This window comes from Vicugna pacos, chromosome 9 (assembly GCF_048564905.1).
Source record: "Vicugna pacos chromosome 9, VicPac4, whole genome shotgun sequence".
In the NCBI taxonomy this organism is placed as follows: Eukaryota; Metazoa; Chordata; class Mammalia; order Artiodactyla; family Camelidae; genus Vicugna; species Vicugna pacos.
This window is the reverse complement of record NC_132995.1, coordinates 27,646,837-27,659,013: the sequence shown is the minus strand read 5'-3', so window position 1 is coordinate 27,659,013 and position 12,177 is coordinate 27,646,837. Positions and strand designations below refer to the sequence as shown.

Below are 12,177 nucleotides of genomic sequence, written 5' to 3'. Positions count from 1 at the left end.
GGCGTCCCCCTGTGCGCGCGGCGGGCCCTCTCTCCCGCCTCCGCGCCAGCCGCTCGCTGACCCGCCGCCGCTCTCGGGCTCCGGCCAGGTCTCGCGCGCGCTGTCTTCTCGTGAGGAGCCTCGCGCCGCTCGGCGCACGCCGCCCCCCTGCCTCGCGGCGCGGGGTCTCGCGGGCCCCGCTCCCGCCCTCCGCTCGCCTGGCCCGGACCGGAAGCGGCGCCGCACGGCCTGGGCCTGGCGCGGGGGGCGGGCACCGGGGCCCGGTCGGACATGGGCAAGAAGCACAAGAAGCACAAGTCGGACAAACACCTCTACGAGGGTGAGGAGTGGGCCGCGGTGGGGGAGGGCGGCGGGCCCTCGGCGGCTCGGTGGAGCTTTCGTGCCTTCGAGGCGACCCTCGAGCCTCCGAGGTGGGCCGGGGGTGTACCTCCCGCGGGCAGGCCCGGACCCGCGAAGGCGGAGCGGCCCTCCTGAGCCCCGCAGACCCCAGGCGGGGGCGGCATTAGAACCCGGACCCCAGGCCCAGGCGGGTCTCCTGTTGGGAGGTGAGACGGCCCCGAGGGGCCCGGCAGCGTTCGGAGCGCTCACTTGGCGAGTGTCCGTCATTCAACAGGTGCTTCGCGGGGCGCCCACGGCGTGCCCCCGGCCGCCTCTTCCTGGGCGCCTCCTTCTCTCCACCCAGGGGTCCCTCTGCATTGTGGATACTGCCCAGCGAGGCCCTCCTTTAATCGAGGCCCGTTCCTTCTTTTTAAGAGTATGTAGAGAAGCCCTTGAAGCTGGTCCTCAAAGTGGGAGGGAACGAAGTCACCGAGCTCTCCACGGGCAGCTCCGGGCACGACTCCAGCCTTTTCGAAGACAAAAACGATCATGACAAACACAAGGACAGAAAGCGGAAAAAGAGAAAGAAAGGAGAGAAGCAGGTTCCAGGTGAAGAAAAGGGGAGAAAACGGAGACGAGTAAAGGTAAATGTTGCATTGCTTCAGCTTTGCTGGTGGTACCACTTTCAGAGCCTTGCAGCCTCCCGCTGCCAACCTCATTTAATAATGTTTGTGTCTAGTGAGATGCTGAAACGCCTGTAGAATCGAACTGGTTTTGAGGAGGAGCAGGGTGGAATAGAAACACGAATCATCTATGCGTTTCAACAACTCTTTATTTAATTGTACTCTTAGTTGTAGTCACACATCAGGTGAGTGAGCTGCAAGTTCCCTATTTTCAGGAGCTGCCTTAAAGAGTGGTTTTTCCATCTAAGGAAAGGTAAAAAGTCATGCTCGAGAAAGCCTCAATATTTGAGGTTGTGGAAAACAGCCATTTCAAAAGTGAATATGATGTACCGGGGTTCAAATTTTGTTCTGAAATAAATATTCTAATGCCAAATACATAATGAACAACTTTCATCTTCTAAAAAAAAGTTTGAGTGTATTGAAGAAGAAATTTGATCAGAGACCTTTAGGGGATATGACACCAGTAATAAAAATAAGCATTATCTGAACCATTTGCAGCTAATAGGAAAAAAAAGAAAAGAAAAAAAGTTGACAGCTCTGTAGACTGGGTAAAATAGTATAAATAGTTAACTTACCTTCCAAGGATGATCACATACATACCTGGAATTGTCCTAGACTTCTGCACTTCCCAAATTTAACCTGTCACTAAGTGACTTACTAAATCAGTTACTGGCTCTTGAAGGTAGATTTCCATAGGTTTAGTATTACAATTTTTCTGTATTTATATATATAGGAGAAGTGTTCTAATCCATGTGATTAAACACATTGGTAAATCACTAAATTTTAGAGAGTCTCTCTTTGAAATTTCTTAACTATGCCTTTCTGCCCCAATGTTTATTGCCTTTCTGTAGACTGACAGTCTCTCGAATTGTCTAATGTGTCTTTTTTCTAAATGTAAAAGCCACATATGATTTTTTAAAAGAAATTCAAGTAATACAGAAATGAATAAAATGGAGGGGAAAAAAGTTCCTCACTCCAGTACCTCATTTAATCTCCCCTTCTAGAGGTAATCAGGTTTTTTTTAAATTATTATTTATTAGTAGTAATTTGTGACCATGGCTTTAAAAAGTCAAGAGTAATATAAAAGCAGTCTCCTGCTCCATCCTAAAGTTTTACTTCCCAAACTTTTTAGTTTTTTCTTTGGATGTTTACTTCCATTTCTAAATGTAGGTTTATTTTGCTATTTTCTGATTTATCAGTTTACATCTTTTACCGACATCATGTTACAGAAGAGGAGAATTCAAATTAGCATTCTTGTATTGCTCCACGCCCCCAGTTTCCCTTCCTACATTCTCCCAGTGTAGAGACATCACAGTTCTTTGTTAAATCAATATTCATTATTTATTTTTAATTATTGTTCATTGGAAACAAGTGTAATTTACAAATACAGATCTGATCTTGACCAGTTGGTTAATTGCTTTCATTTGTTTGGTTATCGTGTACTAATTCTTCCCAAACTGTAACAGATTTGTAAAACCCATCTGATTTCTGTTTTTCACATGGTTGGACATTTCCCCTTTTTTTGAGACATCCATCTTGCAGCCCTCTGTCCCCTCCTGCTCTAGTCTGGGTCAGTTATTCTGTAGACCTCTTCGGACTCTTTGCCTGCTTCCTGGATCCCATCTCTTCTTGATTTACTCCCTTTTTCTGGTGAAGTCTTAATTCTACAAACTTCGTAAAAAAGCAACCATTGGAGGTAGATTTTTGTAAGTTCTTACATGTTTGAAAATCTTTATTCTTCTCTCATGTAGTCTCCTCATATAGATTGGTTGTTTGACTCAGCATGGCATTCCAGTTTGGAAATTACTTTGTCCTAGAGTTTTGAAAGCATTGCTCTGTTATCTTCTGGCTTCCAGATTTGCTATTGAGAGCTCTGTTGCCATTCTGGTTCTTAGTCCTTTGCGTGTGACCAGCATGTGCTCTCTTGAAACTTTTAGGATCTTCCCCTTTATCTTCATTGCTCTGGTGCACAATGAATAATCTTGCCTTCAGCTCTGAGATGTTTGCTTGAAATATTTCTGTGATAGTTTCCCTCTCTCCGTTCTGTCTTTTCTTTCTTGCTAGAACCCCTGCCATTTAGATGTTGGATTCCTGGTCTCATCCTCTGATTTTCTTAAGTTTTTTCCTCCTCTTTTTCCTATTTTTTTCTTGTATTCTTCTTTCAAGGAGAGTTCTTAAACTTTGTCTTCTGACTCTGCTATTGAATTTTATTTCAGATCTTGTACTTTGAATTTCCAAGAACTTTTCCATGTTCTCTAATTGCTGTTGTTTAAATAGCATCCTGTTCTTGTTTGTATATGCAGTATCTTTTATTTCTCTGAGGATATTAGTTGATGCATTTTTTTGCCGTTTTTAAGTTTTCTTTTGCTCCTTGCATTGTCTCTATTTCCCCTCAAGTTTTTCAGTTATTTATTTGGTCTCCTCCTTTTGTATTAAAAGCATCATTCAGTTAGGTGTTGAGCCTTTGTAATCTGTTTATATTTAAATGTGTAGTATGAAAAGGTTGATTTTATGCTTTGTGCCTAGATAGTGTTTGTCCACTGATGGACTTCACTGTAGCGTCACTAAACAGAGACCTGATCATTTTGGTGGGGAACCACTAAATATCTGGACCCTGTAGATATTTTCTCAGGGCTCTTTGGTCTCTCCAGAGAGAGATTCCTCTTGCAAGAAGGATCTTACCTGGCTGCTGGTATTTTGGGAGCCAACCAAGGAAAGGAGGCTGAAGGTCTTCCTATCCAGTGCTCTGCTCACAGTCCAGCATCTCTCCCCACTTCTGACTGGTGTCCAGATTTGGAGATTTTCTGCTTCCTTACATCTCCAGGTTCTGAGCTTTTCCAGGTTTCTGGGGTTTGAACTTTTCTCAGGGATGTCTACCTCCTTGGCCAGGAGGTATCTTGCTTTCTTTGATCTGCAGACTCCTTCACTTGCCTTTCATCTCCCAGGTGTATTGACATCTTTCATCCACTGTTGTCTCTTCTGAGCTCTTTGTTCCTGCCATCATCTCGTTTAACTGGAAGTTGAAGTAACCCCTTCTAACCACTTCTGGTTTTAGTTCTGGCAGTAACTACCATTATGCCAACTGATACACTGTTCATTTCTTGTTTTACCAGTTGTCTCATCTTTTTATTAACTACATTGTATTTGGCTGTATTGATGTGCCGTATTTTATTTTATGTAACTTTTATATGTTACAAATAATGCTGAATTGAACCTCATTGTTCGTATTTCTCTGTATACTTTTATAAGGGTATCTTTAAGATATGTTCTGAAAGTCTCCCTCTCTGCCCTTTCTTGACCCTGGCTCTCAATATCATTAGCCATCTATATATTTTTATTTCATTGCAAATTCAGGTGCTTTTGTATCCACAGTTTCATTTGGACATAACATCCTGCAGAGTAGGGCAGATAGGTAGATGGTTTCCATTTTACAAAAGGTAAAGTGGAAACTCAAAGAAGTAAAATGAATTTGCCCAGGGTCCCACTTCTCCAGGACTCAGGGCTAGGGACCATGGGACATTTCCACGTTTTCTGGGGTGTCATTGGTTCAGTAGAGGCTGTTTGGGTTATCCCTTTTTTCCAGGCTGGACTGGGGGTGAGGGAAGGGGAGTTTCTTTGCTAGGGAGACTTCAGAAGGACACTTCTCTCTGAACTATCTCTGGGTCTCCAGGGAGTTTTAGAGACAGCAGTTGCCTTTGGTCTCTTCTTGGGGAAAGTAGCTGTGTGACACCTGTGGGCCTAGAAGGGGCTGGAGTACATGTGGTTCTGAGGGACTGGTGTCTCTTCTGTCACTTCTGTGCAGTGGGAAGGAGGAAGGCACACACAAAAAAGATAAAGCATACCCTTTCCCTTTTAAAGTGTTTTTCTAAAAGGCATTCATAACTTCTGCTTCTATTTCATTAGCCAGAACTTGATCACTTAGGCACCCTAGCTGGTAGGGAGGCTGGGAGTCTTTTAGTTGGGGGAAGGGGATGGTAGTATTGGATCTTAATAAAAATCAGGAATCTGTTACTTAGGAAAGTAAGAAGAAGATAAAATTTTGGGGAAGCACACAACACAGAACCCTGAAATTGTTCAAAGATGTCTTAAAGTTTAGTGATTTTCTTCCTTTGAGTAGGAAGGCTCTGATTATATTAGTTTAAGATGCCCCAAACAGACAGATCTGTGTTTCTCCTTGTAGAGCATTGGTTATGTAATACCAGTCTTAGCATTAAGAATACAACATGCTTTATTTTTAATCAGACCGTAATCGAGATACCACCCCTATGAGAGTGTGTTTTCCCTTTTTTTTTTTTCTTTGTTTTTTTTTTTAAACATTTGAATGCTGAGCAGTTGGCAAAGAATTTGCCTACTGGCATAACTCTTACTACATAACATTACCCTTTCCTAAAGATCCAGCCTTAGGTTTTCAAGTCATTCATTCCACATTATGTAAAAAATAAAATAAAACTTACAAAAAATGCTCACACCATTTGATCTAGTAATTAGGCACAAGAGGACAGTTAAATAAAGCTAAGGTCCACAAGGTAAAATTCTTTGTGGGCCATTATACTGATAAAGTCATGATTTATAAAAATTACATGAGTTTTCTAAAATCATTTTTAGTAAAGTGGTACAACCATATATATACATACACACACACCTATTATGATTACTAAAAGCTACATATTTGTTCATTACAAATACCGACTGGTGCTTCTGAAACATGTATTACGTGCTAGGTTCTGTGCTTAGTGCTTTATGTATGTTATCTCACCTTACTCCTTGCCGTAATCCTATGAGAATGGTATTACCATCTCTCTCTCTTTTTTTTTTAATTGCGGTAAGATACACATAGTGTAAAATTTACCACCTTAATCATTTTTAGTGTCTAGTTCAATACTGTTAAGTGTATGCACATTGTTGTACCACCAATTTCTAGAACTTTTTCATACCCATGAAACAACAACTCATTTCCTCTTCCCCCTGCCCCTGGTAACCACCATTCTGCTTTCTGTCTCTGAGTTTGACTGCTCTAGATACCTCATATAAGTGGAGTACAGCAACACAGTATTTGTCCTTCTGTGACTCGCTTCTTTCACTTAACATAATGTCTTCAGGGTTCATCCATGTTATGGCATGTGTTGGAATTTCCTTCCTGTTTAAGGCTGAATAATATTACACTGTATGGATATATCTCATTTTGTTTATCCATTCATTCATCAGTGGATGTTTGGTTCGCTTCTACCTTTTGGCTATTGTAAATAACGCTGTTATGAACATTATTGTACAAGTATCTCTTTGAGAGCCTTTTTTTAATTCTTTTGGATATATATCCAAAAGTTGAATTGCTGGATTGTATTTTCTTCTCTTTTATATATGAGAAAACTGAGTCTCAAACAAGTTAAATAGCTGGCTCAAGGTCACACATTCAGTGCCAGGAGAACTCAACTCTTGCCCTTAAAAGGTCATTAGTCTAAAAGAGTTGTTAAAATGAACACCAACCTCCATCCCCTTACCCCCTTCACAGTACATGGAAGAATAAAATCAGTGCACGAATAGAGGCAGGATTCTAGTTCTGAGGCTCCTGAAATTCCTTAGAGCTGGGAGAATCACAGAAGACTTTGCTCAGGAAGTAGCATTTGAGCTGGTCTTTAGAAATCAGAGTGTAGTGATGTTTCATTACAGTCAACATGGAGTCAATTATATATTCTGAGCTATTATTGTAGTGTAATAGAAATATTGTTTTCATATTCTTTTCATTAAACGTAAAGGATTGTACACATAAAGCCATGAATGTTACACTTCATGGGCTACTTCAGGTACTTCTCAAAGGTAATCTGACAACCCAATTTTCATTTATATGCTGGTTTGAGAAGCTGATGCCTGAACAGAATGCTGCATTACTGCACAGAAATTTGGAAGTAAGGAAGCTTGTACATCAAGTAGAAAATTAAGAACAGTAGCATGAAGGTGGGCAAATGTGGGGGTATATAGAGGGACATAAAGTAGTTTTCTTTTTTAAGCACAGAATACATGAAGAGGAGTATAAGATAAGATCTGAAAGGCAGTTGAGATATCAGAGTAGGGAATTTGAACTTGGATATGTAAGCTGTGGGGAGTCAGAAACTTTCTGAGTGCAAGAATGGTAAAAAGTTGAGCCTTAGTAATGTGAGTATGTTAACAGTATCTGGCAAATGTTAAAGAGAGTAGACACTGGGTGTAAGGAGACCTACTTAGAAGGCTTTTCATTGAAATCGCTCAGATGAGAGCTCTAAATTCTTTCATTGAAACTCGAACCTATTCTTCTGGAAAGCATAATCTTAACCCAAATTCTGTCTTCACAGCTTTGCAAGTCAGCTTCAGGTTTTTTTAAGTCATGAGTATTAACCTATATAGGATATTATTTATAATGCTGGGATTAAGTAAAATTTGTCTTATTTTTTATTGCAGCAACATTGGTTTATAACATTACGTAAGTTTCATGTGTTATAGCACTATATTCTTTTGTGTAGAGTACAGCAAGCTCACCACCAAAAGTTTAGTTTCCATACATCAACATACAGTTGATTCCCTTTACCCATTTCACCCTCCCCATCCCCCTTCCCCTCTGGTAACCACTATGTTCTTTGTGTATATGCGTTTGGGTTTTTTTAGTTTGGTTTTCTTCATTTATTTTGTTTTTTGTTTGTTTTTTATATTCCAGATATGCGTGAAATCATAGTGTTTGTCTTTCTCCATCTGACTTACTTCACTTAGCATAAAACCCTCATCTTTCATCCACGTTGTTGCAAATGGCAAAATTTCATCTTTTTTTTTTTTTGAGTAATTTTCTGTTGTATATATATACACCACATCTTTTTTTTTCCCGTTCTTTCATTGATAGGCACTTAAGTTGTTTCCATATCTTGGCTGTTGTAACTAATGCTTCAGTGAACATAGGAATGTTATATATTTTCAAATTAGTATAAGTAAAACTTAATGAAAATTTAAAACTTACTCATATACAGTAAATTCCAATAAGCACCTGTTTTATTAAAGCATTATACCAGGTCCCAAGGGGCATACATACTCATAAAAACTAACATTTGAGTGTTTCCCATATGCCAGGCACTGTTCTGAGTTCTTTATGTTTCCTGTTTTAATACTTAATAGCTTTATGGTATAGATACTTTTAGTATCTCATTTTATTTCTGAGTTAACTGAGGCATAAAGAATGAGGTAGCTTATAACTAGGGAGGAGAAATGAATGACTGTAATCATTTAGCAAAATGGAATTCTGTCATAATACAATTCGTTGACTTCTTTTGTATGAATCTGCTACATACATGATCTCAGCTGCTGTGGATTATTCAGGTTGGCAGAAAATCCTCCCCCTTTTTCCCCCTCTGCTATTCCCTCTTGAGGTGGTCCTCTTGATCACAGAAGATCTTCCCAGAGAAGAAAGGACTCTTAACTAAGGGCATAAGAGTAGTGTTGGTCCTCTAATAAGATTATTTATTTGTTTATTTATTCAACAAATATTTACCAGAAATCTATTATGTACTAGACTCGAATGATGAAGGTAAATAACATACAGTTCCTGCTTTACAGGAGCTCGGAGTGGGCTGGGGAATCAGACAGAAAAGGATAAATAAACTTCATGGCCTTATAAATTCTTTTTTGGAGGAGGGGGAGGTGTAATTAGGTTTATTTATTTATTTTTTTTAATGGAGATACTGGGTATTGAACCCAGGACCTCCCTATGGTGATATGAATGAAGTGTTTTGGGAGTCCAGAGGAAAGTGTTTTTCATTCTGCCTTGGAGAACTAGGGGAAGGCATAGAGGTAAGAGCTAAATTGGGCAGCAGATCCTGTTTTCAGCCTAAGGCCAAAGATGAGGTATAGCTTCAAAGTAATAAAACTGATTTTTCAAATAAATTCTAAAATCAGCTGTTAAAGTGAAGTTCTGAAATTGTTTTGCATACTGGAAGCATTATTTAAATGTTAGTATAGCTATATGTATCTTCTGCAAAAGTGGCTAATCTGAAGGATAGTACTAATTACGTAGGGCTTCAGCTGCTAATTCTCATGCTTTCATGTTCCTATTTCATGCTGTCTCTTGTGATGAATTAATTCTGCAAATATTATGTATCAAGCATTATCGAGCCTGGAAGTACAGAGCTAAATAAGTAATGGGCCCCTCCCTACAAAGAACTCTAGTGAAAGAGGCAAATGTGTCTATAACATAGTACAGTGTGTGTTATAATGTTAATAAAATGAGCAAAGATTTGTTTCAGAAGTATTGTTCACAAATTAATAATTTGCCATTGAGTCATGGATAAATTATAATCTAGTCTGAAATAAGTTTGTAGTCTTGGAAATAACTACTGTTTCTCCTGCCTCAGACCTTCTTGCACACAGGATATTTACTCTCCCTGAAATTCTATTCCCACGTCACTCCCACCCCCATTTTCACCCCAGCCTGGCTAAATTCTCTCTCCTTCAGATCTCAACTTAGATGTTAACTTCTTTGTAGAAGCCTTCCCACACTTCTCCAGTGTAAATTAGATAGATTCATCCAATAGTTATTCTTTCCTTGAAATGTGTTTGGGTTTTTTTACTGAGTTGTTTAATGTCTGCCTCTGTTTTTACACTGTTGGCTTCCTAAGGGCAGGACTGTATGTGTTTTATCCACCAATGTGTATCCACACAGTAAAACCTCATTTATTTATTGAATGCATGAATTAATGAGTATTCATTGTGTACTAGCTGTTGGGCTAAAAAGTCACATACATTACCATATTTAATCCTCAGAATAATCTTCTTAATTATGTATTGTGTCTATTTTAAAGATAAGGGAATGAGTCCCCCCCCCCAAAAAAATTGTTTAGTGTATCCATAATCTCATAGCTAGTAAATGGCAAAGCCAGAATTTGAACCCATTTTATAAACTCCTTCCTTGGCTACCTGAAATTAAATGCTTCTAGTATTTTTGTTTAGTTTTCTATATGTAATTAGCAAAATAAACTACTGTTAACCAGAACTGTGTTAACGTCTGGCTTTTTTATCTGTTGCTTTTAGTAACTGATGTTAACAGTAGGATTCTGTGGTATATTATGAATCATAAAAAAGGAAAATTGGAAGGTTGGAATCAGAATGTTAGGTGTGAAGAGAAAACTGTGGAGATCAAAGCTTCTTGTTTTATAGGTGAAACTGAGACTAAAATAGTGGGGTAGCTTGTCTAGGGTCATATTTCAGTAAATTAGAAGCTAGATCTTCTAACACCTAGTCAATCAATAATATACAACAGTATCTCTATTCACTTTGGGGTGGTTTCCAAGTAGATTTTTTTACATTCTTTTTCTCTTTTGGACTCTAGCCCAGAAGGCTATATATGTTCTCTTGCCATACAGAATAGTAAAGCAGTTACTGTAGACCAGGCTGACTAGATAAAGTTTCTAGGTAGGGGTAGTTCAGAGACATACTTTCCATTGGTGTCTTTTCACCTTTTCTGTTTCATGGTCATTTCACCATTTCATAAACTGTGAGATAAACAAAAATCAACATTTAAGTCTCTACCCTGCAGGTGATAAAAAAGTCTAGTGAGAGTGCCTGTGAAAGTTAGAGAAGTATGTTAAGGATGAAGCTAGAGCTATAACTTGAGCTTGTTGACCATGCGTCAGCAAACTATAGCCAGCACCACCTGATTTTGTAAATAAAGTTTTATTGATATACAGCCACACCTATTCTTTTACGTATTGTCTGTGGCTGCTTCCTTGCTACACCAGCAAAGGTTAATAGCTGTGACAGACACTGTGTACTACAAAGCCTAAATATACGCTGCCTGGCTGTTTACCCCAAAAAAGTTTCCCAACCCCTACTGTAGACTTCCTGTACTAGTTCTTTCCATCTAGGAGAGTGCTTATTGCCTTTCAAGCTGTCCTCTCTCCACAATTTACATTTAATAGAAAGAGCTCTTGTCTCTGGGGTTCCATTTTCCATTGAACAGATATTCTGAACTTTACAACCTATGAAAGATTCATGCCAGTTCAGTTTTTCTGAGAAAAAGATATAAAACTTTCTGGAGCCAAAAATTACTGCTTGTCGTGGAGCCATGAAAAAATTAGTTTAATGGAAACTGACATCAGGTGCACAATGCTTACAGTTTATAATGTTCTCTGAGCTTTGACCAATCGTATATTTTGTATTAGATTTGAATCCTGGGACCCTGGGAATAGAATGTTTAAGCTCTGTATTAATGATACTCAAAGTGTGATTCCCCACAGCAGTGATACCCACACAACCTAGAAGCTTGTTAGTAATGCAGATTCACAGGCTCTACTGTAAACCTACTGGATCAGTAATTCTGGGGACAGGGCCTAGTTTTTGATGTTTTAACAAGACCTTCAGATGATTCTGATGCACACTGAAGTTTGAGAACCGTAATCGGATCTCAGAATTTGCATTTCTGTCAATTTCCCAGGTAATGCTGGATGCTTCTGGTCTGGAAACTACACTTTGAGAACCATTGCTCTAGATACTAGAATAAGAAATTAGGACATAGGCCAAGAAAATAGTTTTTGAGTCAGTCAGATCCTGTTGAGAAGAGCATAAAATAGACATTTGGGGGCAATTTTAGTGTAAAATTTAATTTTTTAAATGCAAAGAAAAGAGAATTTAAAAAAAAAAACTACCACCTAGCAAATCTTAACATTTTGCCTTTTGCTTCTTTGGGGTTTTTTTGGTTTGTTTGTCTGTTTTTTAAGAAATTAGAGTACAGACATGGATGAAGCCTACTGTGTGCCCTTCCAGAATTCCAGTCCTCTCTCTCTTTCCCTAGAGGGAGCCATGAGGTTGGTGTTATCACATGCAAACTTGTCTTTATAATTTTACAATTTCTGCATACATTTGTAAAATTCAGTACATATTTTCAGATTTTACGTAACAATTATCAGCTATTTCCTCTAGAAATTGTTTCTGAATATAATACACGTTGATACAGTGTAACTTTAGCTTATTTTTATTGGCTGTGTAAATACACCATAATTTATTAATCCATTTTCCTTTTAGTAGGCATTGGGTTGTTCCTAAATTTTTTTACTATTTCAAAGAGTGCTGCAATAAATATTCTTGTACATGTCTTCATGTACACTTGTGACAGAAAGTTTCTGTAGGGTATATGCCCAGAAGTAGAATAGCTGAGAAGTATGGTAAC

General features: G+C 39.0%; 1 protein-coding gene across 6 annotated transcripts in view; it reads left to right on the top strand.

The window, feature by feature from the left end:
- Nucleotides 1–12,177, top strand: part of BRD7 (bromodomain containing 7) — a 53,201-nt gene continuing 41,024 nt past the window's right edge. For 3 of the 6 annotated variants that reach the window (XM_072967344.1, XM_072967343.1, XM_072967345.1), the window contains exons 1-2: nt 3–319; nt 754–962. In XM_072967344.1, coding sequence (XP_072823445.1) covers nt 271–319; nt 754–962 — 258 coding nt within the window. In that variant the 5' untranslated portion in view covers nt 3–270. Of the gene's footprint in view, nt 320–753; nt 963–12,177 lie in introns of all 6 variants that reach the window. The other 3 variants (XM_072967342.1, XM_072967346.1, XM_072967347.1) reach the window with 3 other exon arrangements.